Source organism: Symsagittifera roscoffensis, chromosome 5 (genome assembly GCF_963678635.1).
Source record: "Symsagittifera roscoffensis chromosome 5, txSymRosc1.1, whole genome shotgun sequence".
NCBI lineage: Eukaryota > Metazoa > Xenacoelomorpha > Acoela > Convolutidae > Symsagittifera > Symsagittifera roscoffensis.
The window spans coordinates 50,094,351-50,113,193 of record NC_087066.1 but is presented as its reverse complement, the minus strand read 5'-3'; the positions used below and the strand labels follow the sequence as shown (position 1 = coordinate 50,113,193).

The window sequence follows — 18,843 nt, the reverse complement described above, 5'->3', positions numbered from 1 at the left end:
TATGATAGACCCGTAGCCTCATATCAGGTCAGTCTTTTTGATTCACTTTCATTTCTTGTTTATTCTGTGCAGTTGTTAGTTTTTGCAATCTGGTTGGCTTGATTGCCAACCATCTGACTCTCTACTTCTGTCCACATTATACTTTACTCTTCCATATCTAGAAAACTCCGAGGTTTTTGACTGGATAATGTGATGAAGGGATCCCTGGCTCTAACCTCGGTTACTATGATACTTTCGACCTTCTGATTACCGATTAAAAAAATTTAGTAATTGGGTCAGTTTTGCCTCATGTGTTTTCATTTTTTCATGACCCACTGTTCAACTTTAACAATTTTAGATTAATGGGTTTGTTTTGTTGTATTCATGATTATTTTTGGATTCTGCTGTCCAGCGCCATACTCGGTCTTGTGTGTGCTGTTGTTGCCTTCTTGAAACCCCGATTAAAAAACATTAACTGGAATGGTCGACACGTTCTGATTACAGGTGAAGTTACACGTAACCATTTATAAGCTCAATTAATTTTAAAGTGATTGTTGATTTGATAGAAAAAAGCTTTACAAGGTTACATAATCTTTCAGTGCAACCTATCAGGGTCTATAATCTGACCAAATTCACGCCGATTGGTGAGGATAAGTTTTAATTACCGCGGAGAGTTGGAAATTCGATAATAAATTTCTGATAGTTGAATATTCTTGAAATTTCTTCTTTTTTATCAATTAAGTGGCCTGTAAATGGTTTAAATCATACAATTAAATTGAATAAGGGTAATGATTTGGTTTCAAATTGTCAAAATTTTGTATCGTCGAAAATGAGCTTATTTATTTTGGAATTAATGCTGCGGCATTGATTGCGCGATCGGAGAGAATCATACACTGCGTCAACGGTTTGTAAAAATTGAGTTAAAGTACGTTGATATTCCCCACCTCGAAGTGTTGTTCGGTTGTTGTGGAAATGGGCTCAAGTGAGATATCGTATAAAAGCTGTTTTGATCAGTGAGTATTCAGAAGTACCAAAACGCGGAAAAAATCGCGTTTGTACCAAAGTAAAAAATCAATCCCATTTGTACCAAAGTGAAAAATTATCAGACCCAAATATCATACTGTCTTTATCATATGAAATAAAGTTATTCAGTCTCAAATTAAAATATCGATTAGTTTTAAAGTTTTATGTTTAGTTTCACATACTTCCACACAAATCGACCATTTTATACCAATATTTATTTGTTTCACGGTTGCCAAGGATCAACGAATTTAAACCAAGCGTCAGCGAATTTCTTAAAACAATCTCCATTTTCTGGTTTGTTTTGGAGCGGGCTTTCCCATTCTTATAAGCTCCAATGGATTCTCCACAATTTTTTCTTGTTGCTTCAAAAATCGAATAACCAGTCACAAATTTGGGGAATGAAGTTGAACTTTTCTATTCCAGATTCTGTTCCACCACTCGCAAAAGTTGGTTGTTCGAAGACATGTCGGCCTGTTTTGTACGATCCACATTTTAGAAAGGAACGTTTGTATCCAAGTTTTGTGGAAGTATCTGAGAATTTTTTGCATCGCCGGGTATTGAGCTACCTCAGGCTCACTCAATATTTCAACAAAAATGGGTGCAATTTGATATTCAGTTAGATATGCTGACGCCATCAACATTCTCAGTTTTTCAAGCCTGGGTCCTGACAATAGGATTTTCAGAGACCAATTTCCGATACATTTCTGAAAATCGCCTGAGTAAAATGAAAATAGCACCCAAAAAAGCTGTTTCCGTGAAAAATGGCTCAAGGGCCGAAATGATACCTCGTTCATAGTCTGTCACAATGGCTGGAGGGATCTATCTTTGATTAGTCAAGCGCTTGATTTTTTCGCTGATTATTTGAAAAAGTTTTCGTTATTGACAGGCTGATTTTCCGACAGGTTGAGAGTCCGAAAACTAACGGCAAACAACGATCTTAGAATATAATGTACAATACATAGAGCTGTCCGTAAGGTGGGGACATGACTTGAATGTTCAGTCGCTCAAAAGTGCCTACGAATAAAAAAATGTCAAATTTTCGTCCGAAGCGAATATGATCACCAGCATCAATATCATGCGCAAGAATGAATAGCTTTTAATCAACGTTAATCGCTATTTTCCAGTTATGCAAACTTCTGAAACCGTTGTTGGAATTGGAAGATTAATTGTTTTCGCGTTCTGTAGAGGCCGGACTTTAGTACTCTGGCGCAACAGTCGTACTTGGCTCCAATAAGTTGTCATAAATAAGTCTTAAAAAATTAGTCGGGTCTTTTTTTGCTTTTTTCACCACTTTCTGTAGAAAAACTTCCATCGTTATTTCTTTTTGCTCGTCATTGTGTGTGTGTGCATTTTCGGATATTTCGTACTTTTTTCTGAAATCGGCTGTTAAAATTCTTCGCACTTGGAATTTTGTCGATTGAAACAAAAAACATCGTAAATAAACAGCTTTGGAATTCTAAAAGATAAAATTATTGGCAACAATTTTCAGGAGCAAATTTCTCACTCAAGTGATAATAATTCAACAAAACGATTGAAACATGTACACGACAAATCATTCAGCAAAACTTCAACAAAGGTAATTCAGAATAGAAATTGGAATTGTTTGAGTGGATTAAATAACGATAGTTATCGAAAATTCCGTTCTGCAAAATTATTATTTGTATTTGATTTTTCATATTATATCATGATTATTGTTTTCATACGACCGGAGATAAGATATTAACCGTTGAATATGAATTTGAACTGTTGAAACGGCCAAAATTCAATTTTTCTACGTAATTGTGCCTGAAATAATGTAATTATTACGTAATTTTTCATTATATTTCACATTTAATGAACTCTTTTGCCAGAATGTTATGTAATCTGACCAAACAAATTTCAGCTCCTCCCGAGTTTCGAACCCCGGGCCTATTGATTTCAGATCACATATATTACTTTTCGGCTATAGTCCGTTGAACTATTTCATATTTCGCGTTATTTTATTTGGTACACATAGGACCGTTTTTTCATTTTGGTACAAACTCGACTGATTTCTTATCTTAGTACAAATGACCGTCGGTGCAAATGGGACTTCACCAGAAAAATTAAAGAGTCGAGAAAGTCGGGCGGTTCGATGTTTAAGGACCAATATAGAGCGAGGAGCTAAATTGGCTTCTATCTTTCAAAATTTGTTATCAAAGCCATTAGAAGTTTGCTCCGTGCTGGCTTTTAGCCACACTCACAAGGGACACAACAAACTTTAAAACTTTATCAAAGTATTTTCGTAATTTTTTGTTACTCCTGTGCAAAAATAAATGTGGCCGGAACTTAATGACCTTCTTGCACAGCAAATTTTTTTTATATATATAACAGCTTTGAAATCGAAAACAGTGTAACTTAAATTATAAATTTGTATCAGTTTTTTGTTGCTGCTGTTGTAGCCCCTTGGATTCATGACGACTCTGGGTTTGTTTTATTTGTTTGGTTTGGTGGTCTCGTCTCGTCCGTTACCCAAAGTTATTGGCTCGAGCGTAATTTCTACGTTTTTTTCGGACATGTTTCTTTGTTTATTTCATGTCAAAACGTCCGGTAGTTTATGACAGAATTCACAGTACCACACTATATCACCTACTTTCTTGTATTTGTCGTTATTCATGCTTTGGTTCTTAGCATGAGACCAATTTTGTTTTTATTTTCGATTCCTTTACTGTTCCAAACAAATTTTTACTGCGTTTTGGATATTTTTCAGAATGTTTTTTTTAGTGTTTTATGAAATGATTTGTCTTCAGTTACTTCGTTAAACAATTGCATCCAAATGTTTGTCAGTTACTGCCAAGGATGCACCCATTGCTATTCGATCCTTCTACAACGTTTGCCGTTTTTTGAAATTAATGGCACGGCTATCTTAAGCATCATTTTGAGAGTGTTAAGCAACTCTTTAATGTCCAGCGAAACAGATTGTTTAATTTCATCTTTTATTGTTCAAGTTTTTCCCGGGCGTCTCGCAGATGTCTCTTCCAGTTTTACTAGTTATGATGTTTCTACAAAATTTTGCAAAATTCTACAAATGCGATGGTCAAAAGTGATTCACCTTGCGGTAACTACTGCCATGTATTGATAACTATATTTTAAAGCGAGGTCAGCTCTCCTGCTTCTAAATACTATGGTAATAAGTTATGCGCATCATGTAGCCCTTGATTACAAGCAGTGCTTAGCTTTGCCAATTCAGGGCAATCCTGTTCAAGCAGCTGTTCAAGATGGGTGAATATCCGGAGCGGAGCTTTGCGGGTACGTACCTAACCTCGCGTGAGAGTTTCTCCGAAGTTTTCTCAAGGATTGGTTTATCTCAAATTTTAATTGGCCTTTTTGCAACTTTTTGTTGGTGTACTATTAGATATATTAGGCGAGTGATGGTCACCTTTGATATCCGGGTGGTATTTTATTAAGAAGAGTTAAGCAGTTTTGCCTGTATTGTAGCAGCTTCTATGTTGTTAGTTTCCATGCGTTTGATGATATTTTTATCGTATTTCGTAGGTCGTTAGCGACAAGTTGGTCTATTTTAAGTCGGTAGATTTTCTAGGCTTAAGTGGGTCTGATATTGGGATTATTATGGCAGCTGGTTGTTGTCCAACACAATCCCCATACCAGAAACTTCGGGGATTTTTTAAAGTTTTTTTTTCTATGAAGCTCAACCTAGCCTCCATAATGGAACCAATGACTGTTTGGTTGCAGAAGCTACAGAGTTGAGGGCCAGGCGATGGATCTGCTTCAATAGCCACTATGATAAACATCAGCAGCAAGGCCGTCATTGTTCCAGCCGTTTTGAGGCTAAGAGACAGTCTAGATGGGTCGTACTACCTCCGAGTGAAAAAACCGTTGTCGCCCTTGAGTAAGCTTTTCGATAGATCTTGCTTTTCTTCGGGTGAGAAGTGGTTCTGCCTCTGAAAGTCGTCCATCCTCCAGAACCATCAGATTTTTGTCTCAATTGATGCTCGGACAATTTGATAAATAGGGAGGAACTTTGTATTCGGGTAGTTTAGTTTTTCTTTTTTTTCCACGCACAACAAATCATCGGAATGGATCGAGTGAGTTGTCGTATTGAAACCCTTTTGTTCGTGATTCGAACGACGTTGAAAGTTTTTTTTTAATGTGTCTCTGTGTTGAGGAAAACCGGTTGGAAATTTTTGGTCTAATTTCGAGCTAATAAGGTGAGCGTACCGGATTACAATAGCTTAATTATGCATAATTTAAGCTGTGAATTCTTAGTTTTGCTCGATTTAAGGTAAATTTTGGAGCTTGTTATCGCCTTTTTGGGAATGAAAACTTTAGCTTTCACTTTTTACTACTACTATCGAATATGCCTAAGTTTTCTGTTTTTGTTCAGATCTTTTTATCACACCACAAAGAAAAAATGACACTGATCTGAAAAAAAAGTTTTTTTTTTTGTTGGAACATGGTCGGAGCCCTCTGTACTATTGCAAAGTAACCGGATATCATTTTTTTTAGTTTTTCTGATGATTGTGGCATTTAAAATTTTCTGATTATGTTATTAACATTTGTCTGCTTTTTGTCGTTTTATAAACGTTCTTTAAAGTGGTTTATTGGCCTTTTTCCAACTGTTTTTGGCTATGATACTTGTTGAAATTGAATTAGAAATTGCTTGTGTGAGATGTAATTGCTCGATTATCAGAATGGTTCCATGACATTCTACCCTATTCCAAACTACCCTATACCAATCTACCCTATACCATTCTACCCTATAATTAAAGCAATTGAAACTTACCCTATCCTCTTGAAGAATCTGAAACAGTATATTTCCGAACAAATCAAAGAACCATTAATTGTGATCAAAGAATAATTGACGCATGTGAACAAAATATCAAAGCAACGTAAAACTTGCTTGTTCAAAATGGAAATGAGTTCAAAGCATGAACAAACAGAAATTTTAATCCAATTTTGCTACAGAAATGCGTTGCAGCTATTTCTTAAACAAACAAAAGTCATATCACATCAAGTCGACATAGGTTAGCGGATAATGCCTGTGTTTTCAAATCAAAAGTTCGAAAGATCAAATCACCAAGAAGTCAAATTTTGAATTAAATTCGAAAATTACTGAGGGTTTGACTAGTTGATCACAAAAGGAGTGGTAGACCCCCCAGTACCAGGCCAAGGCGGTACTGGGGAACGGGGTGAGGGAGAAAGTAAAATGCTTTTGATATTGGCCTCTATTACCTACCAAAATATCAGCCCTCTACGGCCACGGGAACCTCAAAAAGAGTTTTTTTTAAGAAATTAAATTGAATTTTTGAAAAATTCATAAAGTTTGATAAATTAAACAGAGTTAGGAATGACTTAATTGCGCGAGAGAATACAAATATGTTGAAATAGAATCTTTGTTAAAATTGTTGCAAATGTTTTTCACTTTCTCATTCAATTCTCTGTACTTCTTGCGACTGGTGTTGCTGTTTCCCTCCATTGCTTTCAATATATTGAATTTTTGATTGGCAGCATCCAATTTGAATTGTTCCAGAAAGGTGTGAACGGATGGGTGGTTTCCTTTAAAGAGTTGCAACGCCAAGATGCCAGCCTTCTACAGCATTTGCTGTCCTTATTAACCCAGCAGCTGCTTCTTCGGAATGATTCCAAAGGTTTACTGGAAAGAGAGGGTCGCGAGAATTCATTCCGATGGTTTCGCCTTCGATGTAGGTGCGCTGGAAGTTTTTCAGTGATGTTGTCTTCGAGATCGAATTTGTCAGACACTTTTTCGGTTTCCTCAACAACCAAGTCAAAAACAGCATTGACTATTTCAATTGGTACAAGACTTAGAGCTGGAATTAAGCGCAACGACAAATTGAGATCGTGATTAGTTTCGTACAATCGCTTTAGACCTATTCGTTTATTTTCCGGTTGAACGCTTGACATAAATGAAAATAGCAGCCTTTCAGCAACGCTCCGGTATGATGACTAGCGAAAGCGTTTTCTGCTGCACGTTCAAAATCGAGGAGAATGCAGTGAGGCTCGGTGTTTTCTGTGATGGCTGATAATCCCTTCAGTAGCTTTTTGTAAGTGTGCTCTGTTTTGTTTGGTAACAGTGCATAAATGCAGGGGGGATAAAATCCAGCGAGTTGAATGTGGATGGTGTAAAGTTGATAAAATTGAATAGGGCAATTTTTGAACGTTACATCGCACAGCCACACATCTCGATGCAATATCAAGCTCTGGATATTGTCGCGATCTCCAAAAATCAACACCCTTTCTGGATCTTCAATGCCGCTATCGAAGACGCAAAAATCCTTTTGTTGCTTTGGTACTTCAAAATGTCTGTCGACAATGGGAGGCAATGTGGGTCTCTCATTTACCTTCTGTCGATTAATCCGGTTAATCGTCGACCGGCAAGAAAGAGCTAATTGGACGGCTTTTTCTTCGGATACAGAATGCAGGCCGTTTGCTCTAATTATGCTATTGACCGGTACTTGCTGAATTTTTGTGTCCTGTTTCTTTTTCTGCACGAGAAGCCTTGCGTATGAATGACCAGGAAATACTTCGTGCGTGTGTTCATTTCTACAGGAAATAAGATCGTTATCTCGGGTTATTGCTGTCCTTTTGCATTTATGGGACCCCTATCTTGAACACTTCCAGTGAATGTTTCCATTCTTTGTTTCCTGTTTTTTTTGTAAACTCGTGGCCACTGATAACAAGTGTTCTCCGATTCTGTTGAGATAGACCCCAAGAAATTTGACTCATTTTGGTAAATGTTAATCCAAGAAAAATTGATATAATGATGCAGTTTTGGTTTCATTTTTGTACGTGATTTTGAAACTTGGGAATTAAAAACCTTTTAATTGAGACAAGTTTCAGATTTTGAGGCTTAAATTGCGATTTAGTCCTTAGAACAATATCCTTAAGAGAAAGACTCAAATTGAGTCCAAAAATTTAGACACAAATGAGTTAACACGTGCGGTTATCTTTGCAATTCTAATTAGGACTTTGAAAGATTACATTAATTATGCGCCAAATCGACACAGACTAAACTGGTATATCGGGCAGATTAGTATAGGGTAGATTAATATAGGGTATATTAGTATAGGGTAGATTGGTATGTAGGGTATGATGGCATAGGGTAGAATGGTATAGGGTAGTTTGGAAGAGGGTAGATTGTCCTGCTACCATCAGAATAATGATTTCAATTGCGATTTCAAGTGTATAAAGAGATCAAATAAAAACAAAGTGATTTAAAACAGCGCATTATTCAAATCAAATATTGCAAGGTTTATTAAAAGATTATTAATTTCAATGAGTTTTTGGTTTGTAAAAGAAATACGACCTTTTGTACAATTTTGATCTGATTCACCCGTTATCGGTTCGCTGATACATCGATTTGATGAACCACCTCCTATCTCGCCCCAAATGAAGCTCAGGTTGGTTTTTGTTTGTATTACTAGTATACTTAATTCCTTTTAGCTTATTCTTCCTCCGCCTCCGCCAAAAATTTTCAGTTTTTGAGTAAAAAATGTGTCATATTTTTTGACGAGGAATTGAATTTTGGACTAGTTTCATTTATCTTTTTGTCTTACAAACAGGTGGATCTAGCGGCATTGGATTGTCCATAGCAGATTGTCTGTTGAGAAAATACGGAGAAGATGTAACAGTGACTCTGGTGGCAAGGAACAAGAGCAAGTTAGACCAGGCGAGAGAAACTCTCCTCACTAAATCGGGTCGTCCGGCAAATTGCGTGCAAGGTTATTAATGTTTTGCAAAACTATCCTTCAAGAATTAGTAATAAAATCAATCAACCTAGCTACATCAACACGATCATTGCCCTTTTTGCTAGAGGAGACTCAAGTTTTCAAAAATTAGTCTGTGCACGGAACTATTCTTTTAAGTTCCTGCTAAGTTTTCAAGCTGGAGGACTAATTTCATATTAAAAAGAGAACTAGGTGGATAGTGAAAATAATTTTGGTTAAGTGTTCAGGGAATTGTGTGTGCCAATAATACGAATTGGTCTATTTCAGTGTTTTCGTGTGATGTGTCAAATTATGAAGAACTAGACCGAACTGTGACTGCAGCTTGCAAGCAGTGTCAGAAGCCAGTCACTGGCCTGATTTGTTCTGCTGGCATCAGCTCCCATCGTCTTTTGCAGGACACTTCCACCGACCTGTTCAAAGATATGATGGACATTAATGTCCAGGGCTCGTTCAATGCCGTCAAGGTTCTTTTTACACAAGTAATTTCTTAAAAATCCGATACGCTGATTCCCGTGATTTCTGCAAATATGGGAAGCAACTATCATCAAAACGAAAGTGCAAACTAGAATAGCTGCCAAGAAAACAAATTATCATATTTGTGTCTATTGAATTTTGAAAACAACGGCGAACAACAAACCTCCCACTCGTAATTCATGGACTCCAATCAAGTAACGGATCCTCAGAGTTTTAAAAACTGTGCTCTGTTGGGGCCTATGTTTTTTGCGAGTATAGTTTGCACCATGGAGAAGACTCATTTTTCATTAAGTTTATTATTTTAGGCTGTGCTACCTTTTATGAGCGGAGTTTGCAATAATGACAGTGAAAAGGGAGAAGCTGCAGGCGGCGATAGTATGGAGAGTGCAACTGCGGTGTCCCAGTCCCTTCGAGAGAGCAGTGGTGCTAAATACAAGCCAGGCTTCATCTGTCTGCTCTCCTCCCAAGCCGGCAGTATTGGACTGATCGGCTACACAGCCTATTCGGCTAGCAAGTTCGCTCTTCGTGGATTGGCCGAGGCGCTCCAGATGGAGTTGAGGCCGCACAATGTGTTCGTGACGCTGACTCACCCGCCGGACACTGAGACGCCTTCGTTGAAGAAGGAAAACGAAGAGAGATCAGAGCTACTTAAGTTAGTTTTTTTTTCTAGTTTTAACATTCGAGTCGTTCCACCTGGCAATAGAAGGGGGGAGGAGGGCTTGGGAAAAAGTAAAAAAAAAGTAGTGTCATCTTTGCTTACCGTGTATCTCTCTAAGTTATTTATGAAGTTTGAAAATATCTAGTGACCCAAATTGTTATGGTTATTTTTTTTGGAATTTTTCAGTCAAATTCAGTTGTCAAATGAGTAATCCAATCTTTAAGAGCGTCTAGAAATAGGAAACGTCCATACAAAAAAGAAACTGCAATTGATCTAATTTATATTTTTACTTACGAAAAATTGGATAAGATGTGGATATTACTTATCGACTATTTTTTAATGATGCGAGGTTATTGTTGTTTAAGAAAAATAGCTGGAACTGCGTGTATGTGGAGTAGTGACATGGTAGCTCACAAGATCCTCTTCGACATCTCAAACAACGTCTTCCTGTCGCACTTTGGGGTGATCGGGTGGCTGCTCTCTCTCGCCACCGCCTCCTGCGCCCCCATCCACTCCATATCTCAATTCATCACTGAAGTACTGCTGGCTGGAGTGGCCAGGTTCATAGTCCTCTTCTTCCACTACGACTTCGACGTCAAAATCAAAAGGGAAATGAGACCAGAGAAAAGTAAAAAGGAATTGTGACCATCAATTGTGGCTATATGAAACAATCCAAGAGCCCCATCAATGGATTAGCTGTTACGAGAGCTAGCAAATGTCTTGCTCTTTGCATAAACTGAACTGAAATTGTACATTTGAGTCGTCGATTGAGTAAAACTTTGAAAACACTTGTTTGGACAGGGAATAATGTGTAATTATTTGCGGAGAGGTTTGTGATAAATCAGTCTTTGTAAGATAAAATGAAGTGATTCTAAATAGGGTTTAAAATTTAATGTTATAGTCAACATGTTTCAATTCTATAAGTAATACAGTGCTATTTAAATTATCCGGACAAATCGAACAAAACTTGAATTTTCAAACGCGTTTTTCTCAAATTGGGTTAAGATTAGACAAAAAGTGAAGAGAACAAAAGTTGCTTAGAATTTCACCAGAATTAATATAGTGCCATTTTTTCTCCGAAATTCTCAACGAACATTTTACCCCAAAAGTGGGTCATTTTGGCTTTTTTCAATTAATCAAGAATTACGCGGAAACTACTTTGCTAACTGAAAATAAAATTATATCACAGGAAGCCTCTTACGAAGCTCAACAAAGTTTAAGAAGGGTTAAATCTCCAAAAACCAGTATAAGGGAAAAAAATTTCACTTGATAGTCAATAAATGTGATTTTTACTATATAAAACCCAGAATCTCTGTTTGAAAACAAATTTTAAACAATTTGCGCCAATTTTTGGAGATTTAGCCCTTCTCAAACTTTGTTGAGCTGCGCAAGAGGCTTCCTGTGATAAAATGTTCTTATCAATTAACAAAGTAAATTCCGCGTAATTCTTGATTAATTGAAAAAAGCCAAAATGACCCATTTTTGGGGTAAAATTTTCGTTGAGAATTTTGGAGAAAAAATGGCACTATATTAATTCTGGTGAAATTCTAAGCAACTTTTGTTCTCTTCACTTTTTGTCTAATCTCAACCCAATTTGAGAAAAACGCGTTTGAAAATTCAAGTTTTGTTCGTTTTGTCCGGATAATTTAAATCAGCACTGTAGTGCTGATTTAAATAATCCGGACAAAACGCTTAAAAAATGAAATTTTAAATACGTTTTTCTCCAACTGTGTTGACTTTAGATAAAAAGGGACGAGGACAAAACTTGCTTAGAGTTTTAGCAGAATTATTATGGTGCAATATGTGTTGCGAAATTCGGGCACAAAATTTTATCCCAAAACGGATCATTTTAGAATTTCTTAGTCATTTAAAAGTTACACCGAAACTACAGAATCAATTACTGTCAAGTTTATATCAAAAGGAGCTTCTTACGTGGCCGAACAAAGTTTACCGAGGACATACTCGCTAAAACATTGTAAAAATTAATTTATTTTGGTTTGCTACTGACAAAATTGTTTTTGTTCTTTGAAAAAAAAATTGCGTTCATTACTTTTCCAGCTGTCAGTTTGCTATGTTTTTCAGATTTAATAGCGAAATAAAGTTATCAAAAACAAAAAGCAAACAATAATTTTTTGAACTTCAAAGAGCTTTAAATCTTCAAAAATCAAGTATTTTTGATTTGAAATTCAAAATTAGATATTTTTTTAAACACAAATTAATTTTTCGTTGCAATTGACTCTGCGTTCATTGACTCTTTTCCATCTGTCTGGCAATGTTTATGAATAGTTAAAGCTGATTTCGAAAATTTTACTGTCAAATTTTAGCTATTTGGTGTTTTTTTTTCAATAGGAAAGAGTAAATGACTTATCTAAGTCATAAGTTGGACTTGAATGAAGCTAATATTTTGGATACCAACTAGAGAATTTGGATAAAAAACTACAAGATTTAAAGTTTTTTTTTTCATTATGATGCAAAGCTTTCAATGAGAAGGCTTATAGCTCAGCAGTAGCATCAACTGTAATAAATCATCTGGACAAAACCAAAACAAAAAAAAAATAGAAAATATAAAGTTGATCTTGAATTGAGCTCAGTTAAGAATGATAAGCACAATCATAAAAAAAAAACAATTTTGCTGAAGCTTAACTAAAAGAAGAGGCAATTTGTTTGCCAAAATTTAATCTTGAAATTTCCCCAAAAAGAGCACTTGTCGAGCAAAATTTTTGGATATAAAATTATTTAAAAAATTACTCTTAGCCATCATGGCATCCCTCAACTTCCTAACAAAAATTTATAGCCCAGCCACATACTTTTTATGCTTGAGGTGATGTGCTATAAAGTATTAACAAAAGGGCTGTTATGGGTCAATTTAAGAATACTACCTTTGCCATTAGCAAGCTCTATTAAATCGGAATTGTGATTTTTTTCAGGTTAACAAACTGTCGAACAGAATCCCTGCATCATTCGATAACTTGATAGGTTATAAATTTGAAAACAGCGTCTTATTCTTCACCTTTGTTCTGGGTGATGCATGGAACGACAAAGATTATTTGTCCAAATCCGGCCAGTACTTGTTCTTTTTGCGAGTTAAAAGCTTCACTGCTGCAGAATTGATTGTCGCTCTATGAACCAGTTGTGTTGGAAAATGCTATATTGTGATTGTTCGTGAAATACTTTGATATATTTTCTCTCATTAGAACTCCCTTAAAACATACTTGAGATAAGTAATAAACGGAGGCGGAGCAATAAGCAGAATGGTTCAAGTGCAGAATGGGTCCAAGAGCAGAAAAACAGAAAAATTTTGACTTATATTGGTTTATACGGGCTATTTGATGAAACAATTATTAGAATCAGTAGTGGATTTAGGGGCTATTAAATCTCCGCTTACGCGTTAATAGCGCGAAATATATCGCGCGTTAATTGTCCCAAGTTGACCAAAATGGCAATCTTTAAACCCTCATAACTTAACGAAAAATGATCACAGGTGAAATATCTTTTCAAATTTAAGCTCAGAACATCAATACTTTTTGAATGATATTTAAAAAATTCTGTCAAAAATGGCTAGTTAAAAAGTCAAAATTCGTCTGAAGAAAAAAAAACCCACTCCGAGCACAAATATTCCGTCACTTTCGTATCGAAAGTCGGGAAAAAAAGTTCCATTACGAGGCCAAACTGTGCATTTTGTGCATTGTCAGCGGATTCCGCAACAAGGATGCTCGCTCCCTTTGTTCTTCTTTTGTTCTTTTCTTTTCTTTGATCTTTCCAAAAAAAATACAGACACAAAACTGTGCGCCTATCCAGTGCACAGTTTGGCTTCGTAATGTCGTTTTATTTTCTTTCATTTACTAATTTTCTTATGTTATAACTGCTCCATAAACCTTAAAAGGCAGTCGGAACATTCAGGGCTTCGCCCTGATACGAGCAGTCTTGTTTGAGTTAATATACAACTTCTTAAAATCATTTCTTAAACTGTAAAGTTGATTCATTTTGAATATTGGCGAAACGCTAAGATTGCTTTTTTCTTCCACGAAAGCTGATAAATTGTCGTGGCGCTTAAAGCTGTTTTTTTCCCCCACAAAATCATCTCCTTAAGGATCTTGCTGAAAAAGGTTATCTTTAAAAGAGAGAGAATATTATCTAAGATCTTGCAAGAAACTTGTAAAGTCTTTTAAAGAGATGCATCGTCTTTATAAGAATCTTGCAAGATTCTTGCAAAATCTTGTAGGATAACCTCGTTTGATCGGGTAGAAGAGCCAAATGTTTAAAGAAAATCTTTGTTTTTTTCAGTAATAAAAACAGTTGCAACACTCTGTGCTACTTTCACAGCTATCGGATAACTTAGTTAGTTTTTGAATTTGATTCTCTGTGAGAAGTTCTTTGTTTTTTTTTTGCATTTTTTCTTGCGTTTTTAGAACTACTTGTTGCCGTTTTTTCAATTGTATTTCAGAGGTTTAGCTTTGTTTGGTCTTCGTTAAATAGTTTTTGCGTAAAACTTAAATTATTGAAAATGTTTGTTCTTAAATTAAACTTATTAAAAGATTGGTGATTTATGAATCGAGAAGTCATTTTCTATTACATTTCGTTTAATTCGAATCAACTGATTTTTCCCGCACTTTTTGCAATATGAAAACATTGAGAAATCGCTTTCTTCTGATCTTTAATTTGATCAACTTTACTTCTTCGAAGCTTATTTTTGTAAGCATAGACGGTTTTCGCTATGACTACATTCAAAAGTATTCCGAGTATTTACCCACTTTGTGTAAACTACAGGAGAACTCGGCGTTCCTTGCCAATGGCGTTAAGAATGTTTTCCCGACAAACACTTTCCCAAACCACTGGTCAATGGCCACAGGTCTCTACCCCGAAGATCACGGAATAGTGGCGAATAACTTTTATGATCGCCAGCTGAAAAAGACATTCTCGATGATCTCGGAAGACGTCGAGTTTTGGAAAGGTTCCGAGCCGATCTGGGAGACAGCTGAGAAACAAAACATTACAAGTGTAGTTGTCCATTTCCCAGGCCACAATATAAAAGGTTTCGAGCCAACGTATGTTCACGAATCTGACATTTATAAAGCAGCTTTGTATTCAGTTACGTATTTAGTAGACACAGTTTTTCATGCTTTGAATAACGAAACAAATCCAGCACAGTTTGCCATGTTATATATAGGAGAACCGGATAGCTCGGCTCATAAGTTCGGAGCTGACGACGAATTTGTGTTCCAGCAATTTCTAAATGTGGACTCTGGAATTCGATACCTTCTGGAAAAGCTCAGCGCATCTGATAATCTGATCATAACTGGTGATCATGGTATGGTCACAGTTGAAAAATCTTTGAACTTCACGAAACCTGAACAGTTTTTTGACCAAAAGTTGGTCGAGAAGGCAATATTTGATGGGCCTCTTTTGCTGGTTTACGCAAAACAAGGCAAAAAGATGCTTCTAAAAGCTCAGCTTGCGGACATGAAGAGGAAACATCCCAACATTGACTGGTATACTCAAGATACAATTCCTCAAAGGTGGCACTTCAAAGGCAACAAAAATAGGAGTCCCGACATTCTTGGAATCACAGCCTACAAGTCTATGTGGTTTAGTGAGGAGAAGAACCGGAAAGGCATGCATGGCTGGGATAATAAGTTGCCCGACATGCGACCAGTCTTTATAGGCCATGGACCTGGATTTAGGAAAAATTTGGAGCACAACGGAACTGTGGAGATTGTTGACATGTACCCTTTGATTGCTCATTTGATCGGACTAAATTACTCGAACATCAGAAATGTGAGTGGAAAACTGGAGAATGTAATGCCCTTGCTGACAGACGGTCAGAGTATTCTGCGCATTTGGTTCGAGCAATACATAATGCAGTATCCGAGCTACGTTTTAGTCGCTGCGGGAGTTTTGGCTGTCGTCACTCTGCTGAGTTGCTGCTATTGTTGTCGGATTGTGTTTCGGACTATTGGAAACAGGAAAAGTCAGAACAGTGTATACAAGGGGGGTTACTTTTTGTCGGATATGGAAAGTGCGAGTGAAATGGACGACGACGATGATGAATTGAATGACTTCCCAAGAAGCTCGAAAAAAAAGAGCAGCGGAGGAAGAATGAGGAAGTTTTCGATTGGTTTCGGACATCCTTCGTCCAGAGATGCCTGAACCAAATGCTCCACTAATTAATAAAAGATTTGTTATTCCCCCAACTCTGAATTTTTATTCATGCTGCTTTTTAGTCAGAAAAAAAATGGGCTGAAAACTGAACAACATTTTTTTGCCTCTTTTGCAGTTTCCCGGCCCTTCGTTGATAGATTTCTAACAGCAAAAATTGTTGATATTTTAGCATTTCGTTGATTTGTTGAGCAGCAAAAATTGCTCTTAAACGAAATTACTCAAGTCGCAATTGTGAGTTATGTATTGGTTACTATACTCATAGAGTAGTTTCAGATAAGGTACACCGTCTGCTCGTCACGCTATCTTATTTTCGTTCGGATAGATTCGTGCAACTTCTTAGTCTAATACCAATCCTAATCTTACTCTTATATCTCCTAGTCTCAATAGATCTAGTGTACACCGGTTTACGCGGATTAGTTCCAGAATGAGAACAACTGTATTCTAAGTTTAATTCAAATTGTTCTGGTGTTGAAACTACAAGTAGTTTCAACACTCACAAATAAGTGGATTGTTAGTTTGATGGAGTATGATTTGTTAGTATTCAATATTTTATAGAGATAAAATATCATAATAATAACCAATGATAAATACTAGTTTAGATCTGGGTCCACCCATCCGGGGCTTAGAGAGTTTTAGTTTTTTAATGTTCTATTGTAGTGAAAGATGGATGATGGTGTTTTTTCTTCAGAGCTTGCAAGCATATTCATTTTTTCTGGTTTGGAAGAAGAGGTGTTGTCACGATAGTTTCAGGAGATCGTATTATCATTCTGATCGGTTGTGATGATTGTTGATCTGGTTGATTTTAGAGAATAGAAATGGTCCAATCTCGTTCGGAAGTGGCGTGTAGTTTGACTTTGGATGCAGTGCCTGGTGACTTGGATCTGTACGTATACTTGAACATCGAGATAGCCATTGTTCGGTTGCAATGGGTTCCCTTTGCTGCGATGCCAAGTCTTACTCTAAATCCGTAGTGACTGTAGAAATAATGTCAGGTGTATCTTACCATTCCGTAGTTGGAGTGTGATTGGGTTGTCAATTCCTTGGTGCTCGTCTTTGGGCTGTATTTTATCTAAATACTGCGTTTTTTTATTTACATATATAACTCTTTGTTAATATATTTTTTTAATTCATGGTCTTGTATTAATTTTTATCGCAAAAGCATTATTAATTAGTTCGGTTGTTTTTAGGAGCTACTCACACTTGAGTAATTTTCGTCAAAAATAGAGTCGTGGGTGTCACAAAGCGTGAATGTAGCACGGTGGATGAGGCCGGCTTTAGAGCATGCTCAGGGCGTCCTCTCTGGTGGGTTAGGCCAGGAGTGAGGGTATAATTTCATGCTCATTTTTGGAGGGTCCTGTTTTAGTTCAACTTTTCGTGCCTTTGTTATTACAGGTTTCCTCTTTTGTTGTCTTAGTTATGTCTTTTTCTCAAAAATCAAATTGTTTGTTTTGGGTTTGTCTTCGACTTTTTGGTGTTTTGTTCTTTTGTGTTCAGACTTAAAAGTAGTCTTTAAAAGAATAATTTATCCAAATCTAAGCTGGTGTTAACCCAGTTTGGGTATCACGGGTTTTATTTTCTTAGTCAAGCTGTTAAGTTGCGGTTTGTGGTGTTTAGTAAGCTTGCGTTGGTTAGTTTGGATTATTATATGATTATTTTTCAACCGGGTTGAAGAAAAGTTTGAAACGTGTTAAAACTGGTAAGAGTTATTTCAGTGAAAGTTAAAACTTGAATTCGTTTTTTTAAACAATTCTTCGTGGGCGAGCTGTTCGATTGTGGATAGAAATTGTGGGCGAGTGATTATATAAAAGAAGCGTCTTTGAAAAGATTAGTACTGCTTTCTGCAATTTATGGGCAATTTTTAATAATTTATTACTTTGAATTTATGAAAATTACTGCTTAATTTGGGGGTTGAAATTATTAATTTATTTTCAATTGTAAGAATATTTACTGCCTTGAGGAAAAAAAATTTGTATGTCAATTTATTGCTTTGTACGGGAGAATTTTATTGCTTCAATTATTGAAATTGGTTAATGAAATTTATGAATCTATAAAACGTTTTGTTTTTTACTTCACTTTTTTGTTTTGTAGATGACTGATGGTTGTGCCTATGAAGAAAAAAGAAAACATTTAAAAGGAATGGTTAGTTTTTTGTCGAATTTGTTAGTAAAATATCCAATTCATATTACCTAATTGTCGGTGAAGAATCCATGGGCGAAAACGTCGTGGATGATGTCTGATGAGGTTAGTAATTTAGCTAACAAACGGATGATATATTTAGTCTGCAGAAGTGGCCAAAGCAATTCGAGTGCTTTAATGATGTTGTGCTCTTCAATGCTAGGTGAGAGTTCATACGGTGTGTTTTGAATAAGATTATAAAGTTTATGATTATAGCGAGTGTTATGTATGAATTCTAGGATAGGGATTTCAACGGGCTGGAGGAATTCGTATTGGACGATTAGTGGGCGGGCTTCGTCTACGTTGAGGAGTTTAGTTAGGGGACAAAAATTATACATCTAGGTGATGGGATCATAATTTCGGCGAATGCCGTTTAGGTTATCGTCTTTAATACAATAGGTGAAATTAAGGAAAAATGGTGAGGTGTATTTAGAGTTAATGTATTGATATCTATGGCGAGGTGGTCGTACTGGTCTATTAAGAGTGTAGTGGTGATGGATAAACTGGTACTAAGTGTACGTGTGTGTTTGTTTAGTTCGTAACATGACGTCGTGTGTACAGTGCAAATCACGTTCTTTGTGTATAAGGAAATAAAAGGTTAGTGAAAAAGGGTAAATTTGTTAAAGTATGATTCATAAGCGTAAATATCAG

The 18,843-nt window shown here is 36.4% G+C and overlaps 2 protein-coding genes across 5 annotated transcripts; both read left to right on the top strand.

Annotated features, from left to right (window-relative positions):
• The first annotated feature begins 279 nt into the window (after positions 1-279).
• On the top strand, positions 280-10,763 carry LOC134845555 (3-ketodihydrosphingosine reductase-like). Of its 4 annotated transcripts, none has more exons than XM_063862493.1 (5): positions 280-483; positions 8,562-8,720; positions 8,994-9,205; positions 9,506-9,852; positions 10,224-10,763. In XM_063862493.1, the coding sequence occupies exons 1-5, from the start codon at positions 342-344 to the stop codon at positions 10,501-10,503; spliced, it is 1,140 nt and encodes a 379-aa protein (XP_063718563.1). In that variant the 5' UTR covers positions 280-341; the 3' UTR covers positions 10,504-10,763. The 4 variants fall into 4 exon arrangements, with proteins under 4 accessions (XP_063718563.1, XP_063718564.1, XP_063718566.1 ...); XM_063862494.1 differs by having other exon boundaries at positions 284-483; positions 8,994-9,190; XM_063862496.1 differs by lacking the exon at positions 280-483 and adding an exon at positions 2,698-4,269.
• Positions 10,764-14,478: 3,715 nt separating this feature from the next.
• On the top strand, positions 14,479-16,005 carry LOC134846772 (bis(5'-adenosyl)-triphosphatase enpp4-like). Its single transcript, XM_063864164.1, has one exon. The coding sequence runs from the start codon at positions 14,479-14,481 to the stop codon at positions 16,003-16,005; it is 1,527 nt and encodes a 508-aa protein (XP_063720234.1).
• The last annotated feature ends 2,838 nt before the right edge of the window (positions 16,006-18,843 follow it).

Excerpts from the sequence above, each read along its gene's own strand:
- LOC134845555 (XM_063862493.1), top strand. The coding sequence starts at position 342 with ATGGGTTTGTTTTGTTGTATTCATGATTATTTTTGGATTCTGCTGTCC. Across the intron at positions 484-8,561 it reads TCGACACGTTCTGATTACAG|GTGGATCTAGCGGCATTGGA; the intron begins GTGAAGTTACAC and ends TCTTACAAACAG. Across the intron at positions 8,721-8,993 it reads TCCGGCAAATTGCGTGCAAG|TGTTTTCGTGTGATGTGTCA; the intron begins GTTATTAATGTT and ends GGTCTATTTCAG.
- LOC134846772 (XM_063864164.1), top strand. The coding sequence starts at position 14,479 with ATGAAAACATTGAGAAATCGCTTTCTTCTGATCTTTAATTTGATCAAC.